Source organism: Mixophyes fleayi, chromosome 1 (assembly GCF_038048845.1).
Source record: "Mixophyes fleayi isolate aMixFle1 chromosome 1, aMixFle1.hap1, whole genome shotgun sequence".
Taxonomy (NCBI): Eukaryota; Metazoa; Chordata; class Amphibia; order Anura; family Limnodynastidae; genus Mixophyes; species Mixophyes fleayi.
Window position 1 is genome coordinate 286,997,252 of NC_134402.1, and position 26,602 is coordinate 287,023,853.

The 26,602-nt window shown below is 40.5% G+C and overlaps 1 protein-coding gene across 1 annotated transcript in view; it reads right to left on the minus strand.

Moving 5' to 3' along the window:
* TRPM6 (transient receptor potential cation channel subfamily M member 6) overlaps window positions 1-26,602 on the minus strand; it is a 113,469-nt gene that overhangs the window by 19,743 nt on the left and 67,124 nt on the right. The window contains exons 25-30 of the mRNA XM_075205035.1: window positions 21,898-22,030; window positions 20,459-21,579; window positions 19,182-19,294; window positions 16,567-16,696; window positions 13,150-13,247; window positions 9,376-9,416 (exon numbers count right to left, since the gene is read on the minus strand). Of these exons, the coding sequence (XP_075061136.1) occupies window positions 9,376-9,416; window positions 13,150-13,247; window positions 16,567-16,696; window positions 19,182-19,294; window positions 20,459-21,579; window positions 21,898-22,030 (1,636 nt within the window). The remainder of the gene's footprint in view (window positions 1-9,375; window positions 9,417-13,149; window positions 13,248-16,566; window positions 16,697-19,181; window positions 19,295-20,458; window positions 21,580-21,897; window positions 22,031-26,602) is intronic.

Below are 26,602 nucleotides of genomic sequence, written 5' to 3' on the forward strand. Positions count from 1 at the left end.
GCTCAGGATGCCACCAAAACTATTATCTACTCACTCATCGTCTCCTGTCTTGATTACTGCAAGCTCTTATTCCCCGGCTTCCCCCTCTCTCACCTTGCCCCCTCAGGTCTATATTTAATGCTGCTGTGAGACTCATCTTCCTGTCTCGCTGCTCATCTTCTGCCTCCCTTCTCTGCTTTGCCCTACACTAGCTTCCTTTCTCCTACAGAATCCTTTTCAAACTCCTCACTCTCACCTACAAGGCCCTCTCCCACTCCTCTGCCCCTTATATCTCTAACTTCCTCTCCAGTCACACTCCATCACGTTCCCTGCATTCAGCCAATAACAGTCGCTTCTCATCCACTCTAATCACCTCATCCCACTCCAGAATCCAAGATTTCTCCCGGGCTGCCCCCCCTTCACTGGAATGACCTTCCATGCTCCATCCGACTGTCCCCAAATGTGTGCACCTTTAAACGGGCACTTAAAACTCACCTCTTCCTCATACCTTACCAGCCATCCATCTAACCTGCTCTCCATGCCTGACTTCCTCACTTATCTTCCCCTACCACTCCACTCGTTTCTCATGTCATTGTTCCCCTCTAATTCCCCATTGTACTTCATGTCTGTTTCCCCTCCCTTTAGGATGTAAGCTCTCACGAGAAGGGCCTTCTTCCCTCCTGTCTCTCTACCTATTCTTCCGCTCCCTCCTCAATGTGTAAGCTATGTTGGGACCTTAGAAGGCCTGGTATTTTTTGTTTATTGTTCTGTATGGTTCTACCCTGTATGGTCCGTATGGTCTGTATTGTCTGTACTCTGCACGGCACTGCAGATACCTTGTGGCGCCCTATAAATAAAGATTAATAGTAGTAACAATTTCCTGTTTAGTTAACTATTAAATGTATAAACTCTAAACAACTGTTGTTTACTTACAGCTTTACTCTCTTATCTATTTTTAACTTACACGATACCACTCTTGGCACTTAAGCTCCAACTCGATTTAATGAACAGTGCAAAACCCTTTAATTTAGGACCTGTACATCTAGATGATCCACCATGCACAATCCAAGGTTTACTCTCTGCTCTAACTGGTAGTGTGCCTACGTGCCCTTGTTTTATGTACGTTCTGCGCAGCAAAGCGATGTGGCACATTACAAGTCAATGATAATAATGTGCAAAGAGATAAAAGAGGTGTACTGCGTAAACGTATAAATGCCACATCATAAGACCAAACTCCTACCATATAGTACAGCAGTGGCCAACTTGTGACTCTAGAACGACGCGTGGCTCTCTGAGCGTTGAAATGTGGCTCTTGGCCAGGAGCATCAACAAACTATAGCTCTCCAGGCAACAGCAGGGGCAGATTGGAAAACATTCCACTGTTCGACTGACCAAGAGCAGCTGTGTCTTGTGACCTCCTTTGAACAATGGAGGGATGTCGCAGTGTCGTAGACAATCCAATCAGGGAAGGTGGAGGAGAGAGTGTAGTGGAATGTGTGTAGGCATGTGGGGAGGTTTGATTGGCATGTATGAAGTATATGGGGAGATCTGATGGCATGTATTTGGAATTTGGGTATATCTAACGGCATGTGTGATGGTTTATGGGCACGTAAGGGGTATGTGTGGAGGTCTGATGGCATGTATGTGAAATGTGGATAGATCTGATGGAATGTGGGGACATTTGATGGCATGTGGGGATGCCGAAGGGCATGTAAGGGACATATGGAAAGGTCTGATGTAAGGGGCATGTGGTGAAATCTGGTGGCAGGTGGGGAGGTCTTATTTGCGTGTGCAGAGGTATAATGACGTGGGGATTTTGATGGGCATGCAAGGGACGTGGGGAGGTCTGATGGCAATTGGGGAGGTCTAATGGGCATGTAGGATATCTGGCAGGGAGTTCTGGGGCAAGTGGGCAGATTAGAAGTCATTTGGAGAGGTCTGATGACGTGCGGAGGCCGATGTGTATGTAAGGGAAATGTGGGGATATCTGATCGCATGTGGGTACATCCTATGGGTATGTAAAGAGGTCTGAGGGATTGTGGATACAGAAGCAGCATGAGCTACTGTAGAGAGAATATAAGTACCCTTTGAACCCTCCTCTGCTGGACACAGCAGTAAGATAATAGCTGTGCAGTGCAGAGCTGTGCTGATTTTATGATTATTCTGAACATTATGGCAATGTAGGATACTTTTCTATTTTGCTTAGCAAGATATTATAAATTAGGTTATATTTTCAATGTATGTTTGTATGCGCATGTTTATATTGGGTATGTATATGCACACACATGTAAAAGGTAAAGTTGATTCTTTGCAGTACCTAGAAATATTTTTTGGCTCTTGGTCTCTGACTGGTTGGCCACCCCTGATATTGTATCATCATGTAGTATTACCCCTCATTTATGGCTCAAATTAATCATGAGAGTGAACTCTGGGAATGACATTATTGCATGTCGTTCGGTGTGTTTGAAGCTTTGATTTACATTGAAAAACATTCAAATTCTTTAAATTGAGGATTGGCCTGACTGACCTATTTGGTTTGGGTAACGGGAAAAGGCTAAAATAATACCCTGTGCCCTTTGATGAATCCGGCACTGGTATTATCACCCCTGAATCCAGGAATTCTCGAATAGCCGCTTGAAGGGCTAGGCACCAGTCTCTGGAAACTGGCAAACTGGTTGTAAAAAAACGAATCTGAGGCATTTCTCGGAATTCTATTTTGTATCCATGAGTGACTAGACTTGTCACCCATGCATCTGAACAGGTCTCCCTCCAAACCTGAGTGAAATCCCGAAGACGGGCTCCTACTCTGGAATCCCCCAGGTAGGACTGGACACTGTCATGCAGAGGGCTTATTACTGGATCTGCTCTCTTGCGAGGAGGATGCGGCGGCAGTACGACCTCTGTACCTGGACCCTCTAGGAGACATGGCAGCTCCTCTGGTTCTTCCTCTATATCTGGAGGAAGTCTGAAAGGACCGAAAACGATTGTGCAGCATAGCTTTTATGTGGAGTTAGAGTAGCTAATGGCAGAAAAGTGGATCTTACCCTCGTAGCCTGGGAAATCCATTTATCTAGCTCTTCCCCAAACAACATTTTCCCGTTGTATGATAGAGCTTCTACTACCCTCCTAAAACCACCTTCAGACTGTCATTGTCTAAGCCAGAGATTCCTGTGACCAGCAACAGCCATAGCAGATACGTGGGATCCGACTATACCCACATCTCTAGCTACTTAACCTTAATAGGACACAGCCTCTCTTATATGGTCTGTTAATCTTACCATATCCTTTACTACAGCTCCCTCGGTTATACCAGTTTTGAGCTAAGTAGCCCATTCCTCTACAGCTTTGTTGACCCATACACTAGCCACGATGGGCCGCAATTGCACTCCAGCTGCTACATACATATATTTAAAAATGGATTCTAACTTCCTGTCTGAACTATCCCTTAACGATGTAGCTTCCGGTACTGGTAAAGTATAGTATTTTTTGCTCCATAAGACGCACCTGACCATAAGACGCACCTAGTTTTTAGAGGATGAAATCAGGAAAAAAATATTCTGAACCAAATAGTGTCATTTAATAAATATATATTGACAGTGGGTATTGGCACAAAAAAGGATGATAATAAAGCTTTCGTTACCACAAGTATGATTACACACATATAGCAATATATTCTATAAGTGTCTCTGGTATCATATATCAACTGTCCAACATGTGGAGAAAGTGTCTAGTAAAGCCAAGAAGGTAAACTGATAATGTTTTATGAACCTGCAAACTCCTTGGTGGAGATATAGGAGTGGGTTTAAGCAAAATACTTGCAGTTCTGTTGTCCATTTATCGATGGTTCTTATTTCGGTCTCAGTGTCCGAAAAAGTCCTAGAGCTCCACTTGTAGTGAGGTGCGCACCTCTCAGCTGTCCGGATAGCTACAATGTAGCTGAAGAAAGGTTCCGTCCTGGTAAGTAGAGAAGTTTGAGGTCCCCGGCTGCTACTGTCCGATACTTTGTGGACTCCTTTTTGCAGTATTCGCTCCATAAGACGCACACACTTTTTCCCCCACTTTTTTTTGGGGAAAAAGTGCGTCACTGACTTTAATGACCTGTCGTACCGCCATTATCAAAGCCTCTAAACCCTGCAACACTGACTCTGACCCATCCTGGATCAGGTCTGTGTCTGAATCTTGAAGAGATTCACCTTCTTCTATCAGAGGTAATCTCTCACCATCAGATTCATGTAACACAACGGGCAAAACTCTCTTTTTAGCCGCAGAATTGGCATGAGACACAGAAGCTGCCGGTGCACCGACTGTGTTAAGAGCACTACCCTGTGTACCAGAGATTGAGCCCATTCAGGCTCAAGTTGCAACAAATCCGCAGATTTCGAACCTAGATGCTCCTCTCTCATGTCTAGAAGCGGCTAATTCAGCTGTTAATGCGGACATAACCCCCGCCATCTGAGCTACCCACACCAGGGTCGATTCGCTTTGAGGGGGGGGGGGGGGGGCGACTGTGGACTAATAATAGGTACACAGACTTCACAATATTGTACAAGATTACCCTGCCCCGTAATGAACTTAGTTTTACAAGTTCTGCAGACTACAGATTTTTCAGTAATCTTAGCTGCCCCTTTCCCTGCCATGCTTTTTAACCACAGATAGCATACAACAGGAAGATACAGTGAAAGGAAATGCAGGAGAAGCAGATAGAGAGGAATATCAACTCTAATATGTATATACCAAGTATACTCTGCGCCTATATACATGCAGCATATGAGACACACTTGGTCCTTATACTGTGACACTGTACTCATAGTTTTACTGCTAACTCACTGCTCTATCCCCACTGTTCAAGGGCTTTGAGAGTGATCCCGGCTGGACGGTTCGGGCTGAGAAGGGACTGCAGCGAATCTGCTGAGACCTCTTCCTGAGCTAGCATACTAGACCACCTCCCCTGAAGAGAGGGATTTTTATATCTGAGGCTGCCCCCAACATGCTCTGCCCACTTCCATTTTTTTTTATTTTTTTTTGCACCTATGAACCACAGCCTGCCCTGACTTACTAATACCGATCCACCCACTAGAGGAAGAATCAGCTTTACAGTACCTGTTGCCTGTCTTCCCCGGGTTGCGGGGATTAGCAGCGGTAACCAGATGCAAGCTTTTTGAACAGCTGCGGTGCAATATCTAGAGACAGAGTGGTCTCGTTTGCTGGGATCCCGTGCCTCAATCTATATGAGAGATAGGACAAATCCCCCCCCCCCCCCCCCCCCACGCATCCCTCAGTGCAGATGAAGGTAAGAGGCAGAACAAACTTGCCTTTCTTCAGGCTTGACCTTCTCTAAAAATTAACAAATGTTGAGAAATAAAAGTAAAATCTATTTGAGAAGACCAATGCGTGTCCACCTCCTCGGGCATAAATTCTAACCTGGCTTATAAGAGGGGCATAGAGAGGATATAGTCAGCACTTCAAACAAAACTTTATTGTGCCAACTCCAAGCAAACACCACTCTATACCCCATTGTCAAAACTTTCCAGTGTCTCCTATGGATGAAAGAGAAACCAATTTTCTGTATCGTTTATGGTTGGTATTTGTTTCTTTAAATCAGTGACTATTTAGAACAAAAACAGTGATATTCAATGATCACAATGTTGTCACACTCTGCTAGCAATACAATGCCATCACAGTGGTACTACAAACTACAATTGGTTTTGTTGGTACTACTCAATATATAAAATGACAATGCACAAAGCAAAACTTTTTTGAGAAGTTAAAATAGACAGACATTAAATGCAATTCTGAAGACCTGGCAAACAAAAATTAGAAGTATAAAACATGAACAAAAATTCCTGAATGTAAACATTATATAATTCACCAGATGAAGTGCCCTCTAGGTGTTTGGCAGTTTATGAAAACTGAGAAATATATCATTACAAGATTTTATTTCAGGTAGAGCTATTGTCCCACAAACCTAGGATAAGCTACCAAGAAATGCCTGCAAACACCTCCAGGCTTTACAAACTAAAGTTCTCTGAATATGTTCTATAGACAGCCTGGGTAACTTTTGGGTTTCGGCCTTTTGTTGTTTCGTATAGTAAGGTGTGTTCTCAACAATGCCACACATCCTCCTCTGATGTCTATACACCTGGTAGAAGTTTCTTTACTACAAAGTTGGGGGTGACCAGCACTTTATACTTAATGCATAAACAGCCACATTATTCAAATTACAAGCCATAATTGTGATCAATGCTCTTTAAGTAAATATATATGCCGGTCCAGGGGTGCCGAGACGGGGGGAGCAGGAACAAAATACTGGGACCTGGGCCTGCCTATGCAGTAGGAGGTGTCAGCAGCCTGGTGTGGCCCCGCCCCCGTCAGTGGCTATGGAAGGGGCCCCAAGAAGGTACTGTAGCGGGGCCTGCAATTTCTCTTAGCAGCCCTATATCTGTCTTTCCTGTATGCCAGTTCTTGTAATACTTGTTACTAATCAGAACAGGAAGGAAGCCAGCAGATTGCAGATAGAACTGTTGACATATATGGTTCAATACATAGGGCGCACTACAAGACTCTCTCCTTCGTGAAAAATAGGTAAAAAGTTGTTATATTTTAGAACCTGTATTAAAAATCAGTCATCTTTTCAATAAATAAATGACAATTTCATGCCCCCGCCTATTGACATATCATCTTTAATACATAAAAAAGGAAAATAGGCAACTAGTACATTTAAGAAAACTGTAGTTAGAATGTGATTGGTTGTTATAGGCAACCCCTCCACTTTTCCTTTTTAGAAGTTTTAGTAAGTCTACCCCTCTTTCAGCATAGTATGTTCATTTTGAGAAAGATCATCATAATAATTTTCTGTAGAAACCATGTACATAAAGTATATGCACAGATGCCGCTTTCATTGTATTTTGAACTAGTATTTCAATTGTTTGTACATCCTAGTGTTAGGCTTTGTAACAAAGGTTATCCCATCGAACGCTATTCAATAATGAAATTTACATTACAAGAACGAAAAAAGCAGACAGATTGGTCTGTTATAATTTAGAGTTGCTTTTTATAGTCTCCTTTTATGCATCTTTATGCACATCATGGTGAACATTAAACCTGCAGGCAAAAAAGGCAATTCTGAATATAGTAAATGAAGGGCCATCATAAAAAAAACAAACAAGAATACTAAGCCTTTTTTTTCTAATGGACTACATTAGCCTACATCCCTGTCATTTACATTGCCTCTGGAAAATCAGTCTGCAACTAGCTTGTCTGGTTTGCAGAAACACTGAATTGGTGGAGAGAGTGAAAGGTTGCTTCAAAGTCCCATCTACTACCACTTCAACCTTTTAGATTGTGTCCCAAAATACTGCTAGGTTTAGCCCAATTTAGGTTCAATTATGTGAGTCTGTCGATTGCAGGTACCAACAATTATTTTGGCTATAAATGTGTGCTCTCCACCCCTTAATATAATTTAAATAAGCTTATCACACAAAACAAAACTTTGTTTTTTCTTGTTAGTGCAAAACATGCACCTAATCCAGGCTTGGCTAACCTGTAGCACTCCAGGTGTTGTGAAACTACAAGTCCCAGCATACCCTTCCAGCAATAAGCTGCTATATATTGGCAAAGCATGTCGGGGCTTATAGTTTTACAACACCTGAAGTGCCACAGGTTAGTCAAGCCTGAACTAATCCATACTTAACCATCCAGCCATCTCAACTCAGGCAGATGCTGACATTTTGGTGCACAACTTCATACACTTCCCTATAAAACTGAATGCATTTGCACAGCAAGTTTACACTTACACAAATGAACCTGTCTGCCTGGGTGGGAAGCTTATGGTGGACAAATTTAGCTACACTCTAGGTATGTCAGAGGTATATTTCAGCACAGTAATGCACAGTCTGTACTATATAGTAATGTTATTTAGTGGCTGCAATTTGTTTTAAATAATCAAATGATTCATGTGGATGAGTGATCCCTTATGACCTACAATTATGCACAAAAAATGAAATCTATGGACATACACTATATGGACAAAAGTATTCAGACGCTTAACCATTACACCAACATGGACTTGTAATGACATTGTATTCAAATACATATACTTTAATATGGAGTTGGACCTCCTTTTGCAGCGACAACAGCTTCCACTCTTCTTGGAAGGCTTTCCACAAGATGTTGGAATGTTTCTTTGGGAATTTGCGCCAATTCATTCTGTTGAGCATTTATGAGGTCAGGCAATGATGTTGGACGAGAAGGCCTGCCTTCCAATCTCCATTCCACTTCATCTCAAAGGTGTTCGATGGGGTTGAGGTCACTGTCCTGTGCGGACCAGTCAAGTTCTTCCACACCGAACTCATCAAATCATGTCTCTGTAGTCATGTTGGAATAGAAAAGGGCCTTCCCCAAACTTTGCTTGTTGGAAGCATAGCATTGTCCAAAATAACTTGGTAAGCTGAAGCATTAAAATTGCCCTACACTGAAGATAGGGGGCCTAGCCCAAACCCTAAAAAACAGCCCCATACATACCATTATCCCTCCTCCACCAAACTTCACAGTTGGCATAATGCAGTCAGGCAGGTAAAGTTTTCCCGGCATACACAAAACCCAGCCTCGCCCATCTGACTGCCAATCAGAGAAGCATTATTCGTCACTCCACAGAACACTTATCCACTGCTCCACAGTCCAGTGTTGGTGTGCTTTACACCACTCCATCCGATGCTTGGCATTGGTCTTGGTGATGTGAGGCTTGCATGCAGCTGTTCGGCCATGGAAACCTATTCCATTAAGCTCCCGCCACACAGTATTTGTGCTTACATTAGTGCCAGTGGAAGTTCGTAACTCTTCGGCTACGGAATCAGTAGAGTGTTGATGAGTTTTACGCACCATGCACCTTAGCAGTCGTTGACCGCGAACTGTGATTTTATGTGGTCTTCTGCTTCGTGGCTGAGTTGCTGTTGTTCCTAAACGCTTCCACTTTCTAATAATATCACTTACAGTTGACGATGGAATATCCAGTAGGGATGAAATTTCACAAACTGTCTTATTGCAAAGGTGACATCCGATCACAGTACAACACTTGAAGTCAATGAGCTCTTCAGAACGACTTATTTTGTATCACAAATGTTTGCAAATGGGTAATAGCAAACGTTGGCAATGGGCTTGATTGAAATACCTCAATTAAATAATTAACAGGTGTGGCCAAATAATTTTGTCCATATAGTGTATTTCTCTTTAAAAAGAATTTATGGTGCAGGAGGTTTACATTTCATTGTGCAGAAGTGTGTGAGTGCTTCCCAATGGTAGGAATCAAGAGGGTGAACAAATACTACCATAATATTTGGAAATGAAAGTGTGCTAAATCTTTTGTGAAATGTAGAAACAGTCATTGATTACTGTACTTACAATGTTCTCGTCCTTAGCTGAGCGGTGCCATTATGCAGGTCCTAAAAAAAGAAGATAAATGGTTATGTGGTACTGAGTTAAAAGCCAGTAAGCTATTAAACACTATAAAACAGGTTTTATTTTATTTTGATAAACTAATGTTATGTAATGAATGTTTGTAAAATAAGATCTAATTATTATAAATATAATTATAAAGTGCATTTAAAGTAAATCTGAAAGCGCAGGAAACTTAATTAATATGTGTCCTCCATTAACAAAAAAAAAAACACTGACATTAAGGTATAATGAGTAGTATTTGTCCAAGCATATGTAAAATCACATTGTGCATGCGTGTCTTCTGTATGGCAAACATTGTGAGCTCCATACATCTTATGACATAATCTATATGAACATCTGCATGTACATTACAACAATTACATACTGTGTAAAAGTGGAAATTGAAGTAAATAATTTATAAATTGGACAAAGCAGCCCTTCACTCCAACACCTTTGCCAACATGGTGCTACAGCCTATAGCAAATACCAATCCTAGGTTGGTCAGCAAAGAGCTGGTGTCTGAATGGAGAGGGGGCAAGGGGGCTGCAAAAAACAGTGTGCCCCCCCTCCCCCAGACTCTACCAGCCCTGTTCTGAAAAGCACTAAGGCCTTTTTTCTTCGCCCGCTGTATAGCCTGAGTAATTCATAAGAATGGGACAACTGGAGTAAACTTGTACCAGCTTTAGTTGTGTCCTGATCCACATAACCAAGGGGAAGCTGGGGAGAACGCTGGTGCTTTTCAGTGTGAGAGAACAGAGGTTGGTCGCCACTAGGATGCAGGGTCAATGCTACCCAAAGGCTGCTTAAAACTCTGCACTGTCCCCATTCGGAATGCCAGCTGCTCACATGGAGGAGAAGCAGCCAGAAACTTCTTACCTGTGAAGCCATGGTGTTTCTCGTATGCTTAAACTGTGTCTCCATCTATACATACTATGTCTGTAAAAGAGCAGTAGTCCTTCACACTGCGCAGGCTACAGACCAATCTCTCTTCTCAACGTAGATCTTGAACTGTACACCAAAATTCTGGCCACCAGACTCAATCCTGTACTTCCATTCCTAATCCATCCCAACCAGGTCGTCAAGCCCCAGATAATACCAGGAGGGCCATCGACCTGATACACGCCATTCATGCCAGCTACTGGCATTGGATGCCGAGAAAGAATTTGACTGCAACTCTTGGCTGTTCATGCTTGGTGTGCTTGGCTCGATCGGCTTCTCTAGTAAACTCCAAACAGGCATTTCAGCTCTTTACCAGACTCCCTCTGCCATGGTCTCGGCCAACGGTCTTACCTCCAAACCTTTCACAATCTCTAATAGTTCTTGTCAGGGATTCCCCCTCTCTCCTCTAATATTCGCCCTCATTATTGAACCACTAGCGGCCAGATTAGGCAGGGCAGCACGGTGGCTAAGTGGTTAGCACGTCTGCCTCACAGCACTGGGGTCATGAGTTCAATTCCCGATCATTGCCTTATCTGTGTGGAGTTTGTATGTTCTCCCCGTGTTTGCGTGGGTTTCCTCTGGGTGCTCCGGTTTCCTCCCACACTCCAAAAACATACTAGTAGGTTAATTGGCTGCTACCAAAAATTGACCCTAGTCTCTTTCTCTCTCTCTGTCTGTGTGTGTGTCAGGGAATTTAGACTGTAAGCCACAATGGGGCAGGGACTGATGTGAGTGAGTTCTCTGTACAGCGCTGCGGAATCAGTGGCGCTATATAAATAAATGGTGATGATGATGATGATTACGCAATAATCAATCCAGCTCAATTTTTGTACGAATAAAAGAAAATGTCTATAAGCTTCTGTTTCACTGGTACTACGTCCCTACCCGTCTACATAAGATATTACCCTACTTCTCTGACGGTGGCGTTGATGCTCGGACGCAGGCACTTTCCTACATATATGGTGGTCTAGTCCTAAACTAATCCCTTTCTGGCGCGAAGACAAGTCCCTGATGGAATCAGCAATTCAAATCTCTCTCCCTTGCGAACTCAAATTCTTCCTTCTACCGTTTGGATTTCCTTCTGCCACTAAATATCGAAACACACTGGCTCACCACATCCTCTCTGCTGCCACATGCCAAATTGCATCTGACTGGAAACAAATTTATCCCTCACCTATCTCCGCCGTGGTCGCCAGGATTTGGCAGGTTCACCAAATGGAATTTATAACCAGTATTTTACGCAACACCTCCAAAATCTTCAATAAAGTTTGGTAACCCTGGATGTCCTATTTTCCATCTCAATTCCCCTTTACCTAGGTTGTGCTTACCCTCTCTCTTACCCCTCCCCCCCTTCTCCCTTATCGTTTTCTGCTATACCACCCCTCTCCTTTTTTTCTCCTCCCTTCTACACTCTTTATTTTCCTCTTTTTCATTCTCTATCTTCATTCTATTCCGGTGTTTCACAACCTGACCTTGCTTCTTTTCTCCCCCCTTTCTTCCTTCTTTCTCTCCCTCTGGGACTTTTCATAAATATATGAAAATCGACCTTTCACTCTATTCTCGCTTTTACAAGGACTCAGAGTATTATTCCTTTTCTTGTTTATGTAATGTCATTTGCAAATACCTCTGATTTCTGTTATTTTTAACTCAAGAACGTTAATAAAAATTTAAAAAAAAAAGAGCAGTAGCCACCCTGGGGAAAGAGTGATTATGCAAAGACTGCTCCGTGCATCGTCTGTACCATAGATGCACTAAGAGCAGGCTCTTGCAACTGCATGGTATCCACACTGTGCATGCAGAGGGCCAGCTAACACACGGGAAGAGCTATTAAGTTTAGTGCTGTGGATCTCAATCTTCTTCTTTCACCCTCATTCCACGGTGGTCTCGTGAATCTGGGAGTCGGCTGACACCGAAGCACAAATTGAGCCCCAGGGGTAAGCTATAAGGAGGCCTGTATCATATTGTATTGTATTCACCGTGTGTAATGTTACAACTGTTACAGTGTGACAGATTTAGCTTCTTCATAAATGTGTTATAGCTCTGTTAGTGATTTGTGTTAAACAAACATAATCACATATTAATCATAATCAACATAATTCAGATATTTGCCTAAGTGGGAAATTAAGCTCCCAGAGGCTGGGTGAAAGCTGCAAGTTAGTTGGTAAAATGACTTGGGAGACTTGCCGGTTAACTTTGTGTACACTCTCCACCGGCCGGTGCGTGCATATATCCTGTGGGTGCTTCAGAATTGTGACATTATTAAAGAAACTCTACATTTATATTAGCTAAGTGACAATACAAGGTAACAATATAATGGTATGACAATAACAGACATGATAAATATATGATTGTCAAATCTCTCCAACTAGAAGACTCATAAAAGACTGTGCTTTTTTATTTATTGTATTTCCATACATACCTGGAAGCATATAAAAAACTGCTGCACAAAGTAATTAATTTTCTAAATTCTACCAGAAAAACTAGAGGTAACATCTAGATGGTGGCTAAGGGTTACAAGACCTTACTTTCTGTGCACCAGTTTTCTTAAGATTTGTTAATAATTTAGTCATATCGCCATTTATAGATTTTCACTCTTTTTTGTAGCTGACGGCTTTACAACAGTTTTAAGTGATCCAAAGTTTCAGTTTTGAGTAAGTAATCACTTGGTAACAACCGGTGCAAAGATCAGCAAAATAAATAGTATAGTGACCCACATTTTATACTCACAGCATTGTACAAATAAAATATCCGATATTTTAATCTACTCGTATATAGTTGTACTATTTTATGTGTGCTTACCTCTTGAGATTGTCTCAAGTATTCACTTGTTTGCACAAGACTTCTTTCAATTTCTTGGGTTTTTAGTTGCTGTCGTACATAACTCATGTGCTCCAAACCTGGCAAAAAAAAAAAATAATAAAGTAGTGTAGTCTGCTATTTGATATGTAAACTTGACTGGGTAGCACAACCTGTTTGCCATAACTAAAAGAAAATATAGTCTTTTTTAAAAAACTTATTTAAATTTAAGATTTGAACAGATTCATGAACACTTAGTAGTACACAGAAAGACAAAATAAACAAATGCCTGCTAGAATATGGATGCAGGACATATATGTAAATACTATGGTAGAACAATGCAAACTAAAATGCAAAAATAGGGTGTCAATCCAAGAGTAAGTTACACACCAATAAACGAAGCCTGGATCTGAACACCGCAACCATCAGGCAGATAAGTGTGGTGTACTGTTTGTCACAATAGAGTAGAAGTAATGTCCTGCATTTCACATTGCATTGGCCCCAGTCTAAGGAATATAGTAAAGTGTGTCCCCTTTAGTAAATAAGCTAGCGGGTCATATGTTCCAAGCGTTTTACAACCATAATGTGGAATATTACCTGAAGTCACAAAGGTGGTGGCATGTTTTCCAATTGATTGAGATGACATATCTGACCATAGTTACAAAATTATGTTGCTGCAACATTCATCATCATCATCATCAACATTTATTTATATAGCGCCAGCAAATTCCGTAGCGCTTTACAATTGGGAACAAACATTAATAAGACAATACTGGGTAATACATACAGACAGAGAGGTAAGAGAACCCTGCTCGAAAGCTTACAATCTATAGGACAATGGGAGTTAGAAACACAAGGGCATGTGCTACATCATATTGCACAATGGACCAGCCAGACTGCAAAGGTAAAAGTACTGAGTGGGCTGTGTGTGTTGCAATGTTGGTCAGAAGGTTGTTGTCTTGCGTTAGCAGTGTAGAGGATGGCAATAGGGTAATCTAGGGAAATTAAGATGATGGTTGAGGAATATCATAACCTTGTTTGAAGAGGTGGGTTTTCAGTGAACGCTTGAAGGTTTGAAGACTAGAGGAAAGTCTTACTGTGCGAGGAAGGTAATTCCACAAAGTAGGTGCAGCCCGGAAAAAATCCTGTAACCGAGAATGGGAGGATGTGATGAGAGTGGAGGAGAGACGTAGATCTTGTGCAGAACGAAGGTGTCGAGTAGGGAGATATTTTGAGACAAGTGAGGAAATGTATGTCGGTGCAATTTTGTTGATGGCCTTGTATGTTAGTAGAAGAATTTTATATTGGATTCGTTGAAATACAGGCAACCAATGTAGAGACTGACAGAGTGGCTCAGCAGAGGAATAACGGTTTGTAAGGAAAATTAGTCTAGCCGCTGCGTGCAAAATAGATTGTAGGGGTTCAAGTCTGCCTTTGGGAAGACCAGTAAGGAGGGAATTGCAATAGTCGATGAGGGAGATGATGAGTGCATGAATTAATGTTTTTGCGGTGTCTTGTGTCAGATATGTGCGTATTCTGGAAATGTTCTTAAGGTGTATGTAACATGATTTAGATATAGAGTTGATGTGGGGAATAAACGACAGTTGTGAATCAAGGATTACACCTAGGCAACGAGCTTGCGGAGTGGGATTTATGGTCATGTTATCGACAGAAATAGAAATGTCAGGCAGGAAGCTTCTGTTCTTGGGTGGGAATATTATTAATTCAGTTTTTGAAAGATTGAGTTTGAGTTGGAGAGAAGACATCCAAGATGAAATGACAGAAAGACAGTCAGTAACGCGAGACAACACAGATGGTGAAAGATCAGGAGAGGATAGATAAATTTGTGTATCATCCGCATAGAGATGATACTGAAATCTAAAGGAGCTTATTAGTTTTCCAAGAGAAGTGGTGTAGATAGAGAATAGCAGAGGACCTAGTACTGAGCCTTGTGAAACTCCAACTGATAAAGGAAGCGGAGCAGAGGTGGATCCAGAGAAATTAACACTGTAAGATCGATTAGATAGGTAGGATGAGAACCAGGATAGGACAGTGCCTTCAAGACCTAGGGATTGCAGCGTTTGTATGAGGAGAGAGTGGTCAACAGTGTCAAATGCAGCAGAGAGATCCAGGAGAATTAGAAGAGAGTATTGGTTATTATTTTTTGCTGTGATCAAATCATTGACAACTTTGGTCAGCGCCATCTCTGTGGAGTGTTGAGAGCGAAAGCCTGACTGAAGAGGATCCAATAAGTTATTTGCTGTAAGAAAGTGTGTGAGGCGTGTGTAGGCAATTCTCTCGAGAATTAATGACTTATTTAAATTTAAGATTTGAACAGATTCATGAACACTTAGTAGTACACAGAAAGGCAAAATAAACAAATGCCTGCTATAATATGGATGCAGAACATATATGTAAATACTATGGTAGAACAATGCAAACTAAAATGCAAAAATAGGGTGTCAATCCAAGAGTAAGTTACACACCAATAAACGAAGCCTGGATCTGAACACCGCAACCATCAGGCAGATAAGTGTGGTGTACTGTTTGTCACAATAGAGTAGAAGTAATGTCATGCATTTCACATTGCATTGGCCCCAGTCTAAGGAATATAGTAAAGTGTGTCCCCTTTAGTAAATAAGCTAGCGGGTCATATGTTCCAAGCGTTTTACAACCATAATGTGGAATATTACCTGAAGTCACAAAGGTGGTGGCATGTTTTCCAATTGATTGAGATGAGATATCTGACCATAGTTACAAAATGATGTTGCTGCAACATTGCTCACCGGAATGTCATACCAGTGGATCCAGATTTATTTTAAGTTGAGTATTAACCACCAGCTTATATTTAAAACCCAAAATACATGTTTCCTGAGAATATATTAGGATAATTACTAAAATGCGACTACAGCTTGTGTATCCCTGCGCTGGAAATCAGGTGATCCACTAATATACTTCCTCATTATTTCTTAATAATTTCAAATAAGAACAGGGTTGACGAAAAATATAGAGATATTGCAAATACAGAAGTAGTGTATTTCTTTGACAAATGGTGGTATACACAACACCTCCCTAACTGTGCACTTACAGGTCAAGCAATGACCACATGCATACTGTGATGGGGAGTTATTGCTTAAAGAAACATTCTGCCATATCCAAAATGGATGTTCTTCACTGAATATGATGAGTTAACAGTACACACACAGTCCAGATATTAATGTTCTCATGTGTTTAGTTCCATTTTAAATCTAAATATTTTCATTCGTATTATAATGTAGCTTTGCAGTAATCATGCTTGCAGTACTACAGCAAGTAACCATCCTATCTTCGATGCAGTAATTCTATACTTTCTTGAAAAGCTTAATAATTTTCAATTAAATGGATCATAATGTTTTTTTTTAGCAGCAGGTGGCCACTTACTTAGCTGATTAAAACTGGATACAGAGAGCCTGTTCTTACAGTCTTCCTCCTCTTCATTCTTCCAACTGCTGCATTCTGCCGGTTCCAAGCTCATCTGGGTGCTCTGAGAACAACCATCAACAGTAATCACCTGCAGGGAACAATCAAATATAAGCTCAGATATGGAATATCTTATCTATGTTGAAGTACATTATGTCTCTTGTTTGGCACAGGTCAGACATATGGCAATATTTCACCGGCAGGCAATGTCACCCAGTCTAGTCAGAGACAGAAGTGATGTAATCATCCCATGCACAGTTAAGATTATAATATGTTGTTTCTAATCCTCCACAGCTTGTCTAACATACTATAAATGTTCACTTAAGCAAAATAAACACAAAATGAACTGAAGTTTTATAAGCATGCAGTATTAGGTTCCACTGTCATTAAATCTTGAAAATGTCTCCGGGCTTGTTGCAAAATAGATTTTTTTTCTAGTATAAGGATAAATTAAAGGATCACTAAGCATAGGGGTAAAACGGAGTGTTCAGTGGTAACCTGACAAATTTTTTCAGCTGTCATTTTAAGCACATTTTCGGCATGCAAATGCATCCAACTCTAGAAGAGTTCATGTATGTGTTTTTTTATTTTTTTTATTTAACCATTTTGTCAGTAGCCCAGTCCATTATACTGTGTGGGGGAAGTATGTGCATTTTACTCAACCATAATTTATATTTGTAAGAGTTGTGGTTATTTTTTGTAACTTTTTAGGTATAATGGATATGAATCTTATGGACACCTTGTCCATTATGCATTGACTACATGGGTGGCAATTTCCATATGACTTATTGTCAGCAACGGGTCCACAGTAATCAAGAGCACAGCAACAAGTCCACAGAAATTAGCAACATAGCAACAAGTTTATGTAATCAAGACCACATACATCAGGTGATGAGAGAGACTCCTCTCATGTCAAGGTCTCGTGAACAGCACTTGGCTTGACAGTGCTTTGCAGAGCTTCAACACAGAACACTCTTTACAGTGGACTGTCTACCCTTATAAAAGACTTGGGGGTATATTTACTAAACTGTGGGTTGAAAAAGTGGAGATGTTGCCTATAGCAACCAATCAGATTCTAGCTATCATTTTGTAAAATGTACTAAATAAATGATAGCTAGAATTTAGTTGCTATAGGCAACATTTTCACTTTTTCAAACCTGCAGTTTAGTAAATGTTCAAGATCTCCACCCTGCCACAATCATCCCTCCTAACCAGTGGTTGTGCAGCTGTTGAAGAACTCGACAAAGCCATCCGCCAGACCCATCAACATGGTCATTGTTTGACCTTGGTACAGAAACAAGTTTACTTTAACATTTTATATGCACAAGCTTTATTTCTAAATTTTTATATATCTTTATAAATATTTTATATATTATTTTGGTTTACAAATAAAGAAGCAATTCAATGATAGATCTACTACTAGCAGATTACTTATGTGCAGTGGCTGACAGTATTATGAATTCTACGGATTGCAACTCTTTACTGCACGTAATTTGACGCAGAAAATATAATGTTTTATTAAAACTTAAGTAACTTGTTTTCTTCAAAGCTAAAACATAGCACAGATATATCTGATGGGGTTAAGCAGTACCAAGTAGAGCACAAAAAAAACAACTCATTCCCCTCTCTGGCTCAGCAACTCTTAAAGCAGGGAACAGACGATTAAAGTAGATCTACAATAAAGAAATGCCACATTTGGGGAAAAGAGCAGATGATACTAGCTAGTTAACAATCAAACATCATAAAAGTCTGTATGATAATCTGTGGCTACCTATCAACTTTCTACAGAGGGATGATCTTTCCAAATTGAAATGGGGACAAACAGTAAGGGCTAGATTTACTAAGCGGCGGGTTTGAAAAAGTGGGGATGTTGCCTATAGCAACCAATCAGATTCTAGCTATCATTTTGTAGAAGGTACTAAATAAATGAAAGCTAGAATCTGATTGGTTACTATAGGCAACATCCCCACTTTTTCAAACCCCGCAGCTTAGTAAATCTAGCCCTAAGTGTGAAAAAGTGTAAAATATCCTTTTCATCTTCATTCTAAGGTTAAAAAAGTCCTCACCATCAGACTGATGGAAACAAACATAATGTGACTGAGCAGAGCTTGGATCCAACATTTTGTATAGAGGGCAATTAGGAAGGTTAAGTATCAGAGGACGAGCTTATTTTGTGTACGTGTTCTACTTCCTGCAAGTTATGTCTGTGCCCCCTCTTAGACTGAAGTAGAAACACCCACTAGTGTGACCTCAAATCCCACCAGTCCTCATTTGGAAATTAGGATTTCAATCATTTCCTTTAGGGCTTTCCCATACTACACACCATGGACAAGTTATCCACAACTCAGAAACTGAGCAGTTGATTTCCATGTGTAAACTAGCCATAAATAAATAATTCGGCACTGCACATAGTAAATCCACCAGCAACACTTAAAATAAAGTTGTGGGAGTTGTGATGTATGACTCAGGGCAGTGGTATGGCAGAGATGAGCCACAGATGTATAGTCCTAGTTAAACTAATCTCATTCTCACAAGTGACCACAATGACATTATTACAATCTCCTGAGTGGGCTTACAGGTACTTGAATTTGTGTCTGTTTGTTCTTCTCTTTGACAGATCTCCTGAAAGTGTTCCGTAATTTCTCTTTGGCCCATGTAATTTGATAGTACTCAGAACATTTTGCAAATTCTGAAAAAACAAAAAATTGACAAATACATTTCCTGGACTAGACCACATGGATAAATAAAATACATACAGGTCTACAAAGATATTATAGCATCAGTAAGCACACAACAAATCGATCTTCTCTGAGTAACATATGCATAATAAAGGAGATGGTTACTGTCACTTTATTTTAGCATGTGACTGCAATGTATCCAGTGTTTTTGTACATACAATTGATTTACTTAATTTGCAAGTTATTTTAGCTGTAACCATGTTTTGGCCATTATAATTATCATTGACAGTCCCAGAGCAGGTACAAGTCACAACACTATCACAGACAAACAGCAGTAAGAGAGTGACTAAAGAAACACATTCGCACAAGGGGTATTTGGTGTATAGGATTTTCTATAGCAGCAGGGGGAAGCATATACGCTCAGGCAGCGATTTCAGCTAAAATATATGTTTCTAAAGGGCTGAAACAACCGATCTCCCAAAATGCTGGCAGAATATGAAGGAGCGGTATTCCTCGCCAAAGAGGGTGGACCATGACTGGATTTGAGCAACACATAAGTGTAACACTCCAATAACATGAAGTCCACTTTGGTTGGGTATGCCCGCTGATTGAGTAATGCATGGCAATAAATAGTTTGATCGGCCAATTCTAGTCTACACCCTTTAAAAATATAAGTTAACAGACTGTACTAAAATAAAATATAACATTTATTACAGCCCACTTATAAAAATAAAGTAAAGGTGGGCATCTCTGTTTACTTCTTCCACCTAGACACTTAGGGGCATATTCAATTAGCTTTCGGATTCGCGGTAACGCGCGTTACCGCGAAAAGAGCGCATTCTTGCGGGTATTACGGTACCGCATTAACGCAGATTTTCGTTCGCAACCCTATGGGCTGCGAACGAAAATCCACGTTATTGCGGTACCGTGTATTACGTTTCGCGGCTGTTCCGGCGCGTTACCGCGAATCCAAAAGCTAATTGAATATGCCCCTTAGATTTGTGGTCCTGAGAGAAGATCCAAAACAGGCACTGTTTGATCTCTGTTTCCTGTTTTCTTTAAACATGCCTTTCTTTAGACATAGACAGAGAGCATGAAGTATAATAGCATTCATTTATCCTGTAGGCATAATACATGTTTATGTAGATACAAATATGATTAGATAACAGTATGACCTTTTATTGTACTTGTCTTTCCATCTTTCTTGTCATTATGGCTTTTAAAACTGTTTTTATGGAAATTCCAGTTCATATGAAGAGGACTGGTCCAGAATGAGGTGCTCTGTTGCTGGTTCACACCGCATTTGGAGTGGTTATTATTTTGTATGTCCTTCTCTGAGCTAAGGGAAAACACATTTGTTTCATTGTCCTGGACTTTTTGGTCCATGGTATTTAAACATTGACAGTTTATATAGTGATTGGGGTGAATGCAAAGCTGTTGGCTCTTGCTACCATTAAAAACGCCAACTTCGCCTTCTTCTGAAAAGGCCCAATTCACAAAACCTCCTGCAGGCTCACTAGTGTTGAAATCAAGACAATTTTCAACTACAAGCTTGGTGGACTGCTGGTCACAGGCATTTTCATTTGCTGATACATTATGAAATTCATTTAAGTTCATCACTGGAAGCTTTAACTCATCTTGTAGCGTCACAAGTTTACTGTCATGCCTTTCCTCCTTGTGGTCTCCGGCATACTGGTCAACTTGTAGCGTGCAAATTATATCTTCGGTTTTATCGTCTTTTAAAGCTTCTTCGCCACTATCAATAACTTTCGCAACTGAGAGGTCAAAGACAGGCTCCTCAGGGTAAGCTGACCCAACTGGACTTGATGGAACAAGCAGAAAATTCCCATACCGAGGAGCTGACTTGCTTTCTGATGACATTCCGGAAGTGACCGCATCACTTTCAGTCTCTAGTTCCTCCGTTTTACCATTTTCTGTAAAAGATGTGGATGTTTGTCGAAGTGGATTGTGGCACTCTGAAGGCCACTGGCTCCTTGCCAATGTCCTGAGAAGTGAGGGTGGCATGCTATAATAATTATGTTGTCTGTTGTTCTCACAATATGTGACATTACTCCAACTATGTGCTATCTTCTTGTATGACAGGTTTGTCTGGTCTTTTATTAGGGCTTCTTCCACTTGTAAAGAGTCCACTGCTGAGATTACTTTTAATGTGTCCACTGTCAACGCTGAAAGGTCCTGCAGGTGCCCCAGTTGACTGTCCAAAGAAATCAGGGAGTCCTTGATGCAGAAGACTTTCTCATTCATCTCTTTAAGCTGCAATAACATTTCTTCAGTTCTATATACAGCAAGAAAAATTGTACTTATTAACGAGGATCAGTTACTTTTTGGGGTTTTGCAATCAGTATTATCAGATAACATTTTCATGCAGGTTTCATTGATATGTGTGCTGGATTGCTAATAACTCATTTATGCTCATATCATCAATCTAGCATAGCTAAGAGAGTTTAAGGTGATTGTGCTTAGGTAAACCAGAAGTTTTATTGTTATTGTGGATAATGCCAGTTACAGTTCTATGGGAAACTGTCAGGTACACTGTAGCCGTGAACATTTATTGCTGCTATTACATAAGAGTAAGAAAAAACTAAAGCCTTACCTTAGCGTTGTAACACGAATCCTTTCACTGTCACTGGAATGAAAACTTTCATTTTTCTCATGAAAATAGGTTTCCACGCATTTTTCCTCAAAGTCATGGAGTTTCCTCAGGTCATCATCACTGAGGTAAAGTTCTAAGAATACAGAAAGGTAAAATTATTATATTATATTTTTCATATCTTCATAAATTTGAATCACTTTTCTTCACATAAATACACAACATACAGCTAGCAGCAGCACAAACTCTCTCTGATGTACACAGATTACTTATAACTAGAGATGCTCAGGCTCGGTTTCCCAAAAACAAACATCCGAGATGCGAGTACCAAGCCGAGCAGGTTCGGTACTTTTGCGCACACTCGGAACGGAAAACGAGGCAAAACGTCATTGTTACGTTGTGAGTTTTGGATTCTATATATACCACCCTCCACGTAGATCTGGCGCTATTTCAAAGAAAGATACATCATCATCATCTATTTATATAGCATCACTAATTCCGTGGCGCTGTACAAAGAACTCATTCACATAAGCCCCATTGGAGCTTATAATCTAAATTCCTAACACACACACACACAGACCGAGAAAGACTAAGGGAAATTTAATAGCAGCCAATTAACCTACCAGTATGTTATTAAAGTGTGGGAGGAAACCGGAGCACCCGGAGGAAACCCACACAAACACAGGGAGAACATACAAGCTCCACAGAGATAAGGCCATGGTTGGGAATCAAACTTATGACCCCAGCGCTGTGAGGCAGAAGTGTTAACCACTAACCACTAAGCCACCGTGCTGCCCACAAAGAAAGGGTAGCAGTGTTCTTAGCAGTCTCCAGCGCAGTTGGGCACCGTCATTAATAAGTTACAGCTCACACAAAAACAGGAGAGGTGGCAGTTTTCAGTGCTGAAACAGAAATAAAAGGGCTAGCACTGTTCTTAAAAGTCTTCAGTTACATTGTATTGTGCCATAGCTCGCCCAGAAACAGTAGAGGTGGCAGTGTTCTTGTCAGTCTACAGTCTATGTGCCATTGTTAATTGTCAGTGCTGAGAGAGAAATAATAGGGCTGGCAGTGTTCTTAAAAGTTTCCAGTCACATTGTACTGTGTTATTATTGCTCACACAGAAACAGGAGAGGTGCCAGTGTTCTTGCCAGTCTACGTGCCATTGCTCATTGTCAATGCCACTGCTGTGTGGCAATGTTTCCTAGATGTGCTATGAACGGCCGTTTGCTTGTGTCGATTAGCATTCAGCCACCTCGCTGCAGTCGTTGTCCAAAAGTGAATGAAAATAATATTGGGACCTGTGAGCTGGTCAAAATTGTCTGGAAATTAGTGTTAATGAGGTTAATAATAATGTAGGAACAAAAAAAGAAGCAAATTTATGTGATTTTAGCATATTCTAGCAATTTTTCTAAAAAATACAGATCCAAAACTATAACATGCGAGGGCGGTTTTGACAAAACCAAAACACAAACTTAATCCAGATCAAAAACCAAAACACGGGGGCAAGTGAACATCTTTACTTATAACTGGGATAAACTCAGGAGGCCAAAGCCAATATATTTGATATATAACTATATTTAATATATATAATTATAATGAAATGCAAACAAGGACAAAAGAGGAACAAATTGAATTAGCCCCGAAAGGGAATAGATTTAACAAGTAAAAAAAAGCTTAATGTACCCCTGTCCATATAAATTGCCACAAGTATATCAGTCTGCGTGTGTGACATCCAAAACTGAATCAAAACTGGTAACAGCTCCCTTGCTATTCTGCCATGGAATACAGACACTGAAATGTGTTAGATATGTATCGCCATACACTTTCACCTTAAGTGTGACCAGCCTTCATACCACCCCTGCTATTCACTTTAAATGATCTAAAGTCAAAATCCAAAAATACCATGCCAGTAGTTATAAAATTTAGCCACATGGTGGCACTGCCGTTCTATTTAGGAAACCCATTCACAAGATAATAAATTTCACAAGGAAGGATTGTTTCATATTTTTAACAATAGGATTCCCGGTAGTACACTAGAAGTGATTCTCTGAAAGTCCACATTGTACAATAATGTCAGCAAGGAGCTTGATTTAATTAGGCAATTTAAAAGGATGAAAGAAAGCTGAACTGTGGGTTGCAAGTGTGTTAATCACAGGGAAAATACTGTTTTTATACAGCTCAATACAGGCAAATCAAGCCATAAAGCTCTGTAGAATAGAGTGCATGATTAAACACATCACGCTGTGGGGTGAATTTTTTACACTATCTATTTAAGCTATTACTTTTTGTCCATTAAAACACTAGAGTGACTTTGTGCTACTTAGTATTTTATTGTACTGCATACAGATTTTTTTAAAACGGAATCTTCGTAACAAGAATACATACTTCAGAAATGGTTTTACAGGCACATTTCACAGGCACTTGTCAAGCATTTGCAGGAACAGTAACAGTTGTTAAGGATATGTCCATATAAAGTTTTGGCTCTGATAACTTACTGTTTTATTTATTTTAAAGTATATGTATTATAAGTTTCCATTGCACACATTGCTAGATTACATAATAATGTTAATTGCTCATTTAAAGTTGAGAGTGTGATGCCCCATATCCTACCCAAACTACCCAATAATACAGTTTGTAGACTGTAATATAGTGAAATTAATGTGTTTTTCTGCATATGTGAAATGTAAAATCACACATTTTAAAAAACAATGTATCACCATTAAATTTTAAATTTTAATATTATATTATAGCCAACCTTTATTATTATTATACATGTCCTTTAGCATGTTCAGGGGTGGATTGGCCATAGGCTTTACCAGGAATTTTACCAGTAAGCAGGTGCCCTAATGATTTGGTCCTGATGTGTGCATCTTTAATTTTTTCTGTTTTTTGAACAGGTTAATGGGGGGTAGAGGAAGAAATAGGAACAGGTTAGTAGAGGTAGAAATGAGAACAGGTTAGTGGGGGGTAGAGGTAGAAATAGGAACTAGTTAGTGGGGATAGAGGTAGAAAAAGGAACAGGTTAGTGGGGGGCCGAGATAGAAGTAGGAACAGGTTAGTGGGGGTAGAGGTAGAAATAGGAACAGGTTAGTGGGGAATAGATGTAGAAATGGGAACAGGTTAGTGTTGGGTAGAGGTAGAAATAGGAACAGGTTAGTGGGGGGTAGAGGTAGAAATAGGAACAGGTTAGTAGGGGGTAGAGGTAGAAATAGGAACAGGTTAGTGGGGGGTAGAGGTAGAAATAGGAACAGGTTAGTGGGGGGGAAGAGGTAGAAATAGGAACAGGTTAGTGGGGGGGGGGGAAAGGTAGAAATAGGAACAGGTTAGTGAGGGGGAAGAGGTAGAAATATGAACAGGTTAGTGGGGGTAGAGGAAGAAATAAGAACAGGTTAGTGGGGGTAGAGTAAGAAATAAGAACAGTGTCACGATATGCCTCCTGTCTCGGCCAGGTACTATGTTGGACTTTTTCCTTTGTGTGTATCCAGCCTGCAATACCACTGTTCCACCAAAGGGGCCACTGTGGTACTTGGACTGCTACCTGCCAGAGCTAAGCTCATTACTTCAGGATGCTTAGCCCCTGTCCCTGGCCTATAAAGACTGCCTTCCCCCAGCAATCCTTGCCAGTTCATCTGTTGCTTTGTCCTCTGCTGGTTCTCCTGTGAATTATCCTTGTTTGACTTCCTGGTTTTGACCTATGCTTGTCCCTCCGTTTTGGCATCTCATCCTGGGACCCCTGACTCGGCCTTGTTATGATAGCACCCACAGTTCGCATTCTGTTTTCAGTATCTCCTGTGTATTGGTCCACAGACTATTGCACCCTGTGTGTCATCTCCTTGCTATAACGGCCATACTCGGCTGACTTTTCATGCCTTACCGTTTATTGCATTACTTACCTGTGTAACCCGTGTTAAATAAAAACCACTTTGTCAGGATTCCCAATATAAAAACCACTGAGAAAATGCAAGTGGAACAAACAGGTTAGTGGGGGAAGAGGGAGAAATAGGGACAGGCTAGTGGGGGTTAAGGAAGAAATAGGAACAGGTTAGTGGGGTAGAGGGAGAAATAGGAACAGGTGAAATGGGGAAGAGGGAGAAATAAGTTTAATTAAGGTAAGATACTATTGAGGATAAGGGTGATAGATATAAAGATTTTGAATTAAGTTACTATGAAGGGATTGAGGGAGGTAATTAGGGGGTTAATGATGCTAAGAAGGGTTGTTATGATGCTGAAGGCGTTAATGATTTTGAGGAAGAGTTAATTAATGATGAGGGGTATGATATTGTGTGGCAGTCACAAAAATGCCATTTGTATTGTATTGTATTGTGGTCACTAGGTTGCTCTCTGTATTGTATGTCGGTCATAAGTATGCTCTCAGTATTCTATTGTTCTTTGTATTGGATTATGGTCCCTAGGATGCTCTCTAAGTTGTATTGTACTCACTAGGTTGCTCTATGTATTGTGGTCACTGGGTTGCTCTATGTATTGTGGTCACTGGGTTGCTCTATGTATTGTATGGCAGTCACCAGGTTGCTCTATGTATTGTATGGTGGCCATTAGATTGTTCTTTGTATTGTATGGTGGTCAATTGGATACAATTGGATACACTCTTGTATATTGGTCCCTCGAATGCTCTTTATATTGTATATCAGTTACTATGATGCTCTCTGTATTGTATGATGATCACAAAGATGATCTCTGTATTGTAAGG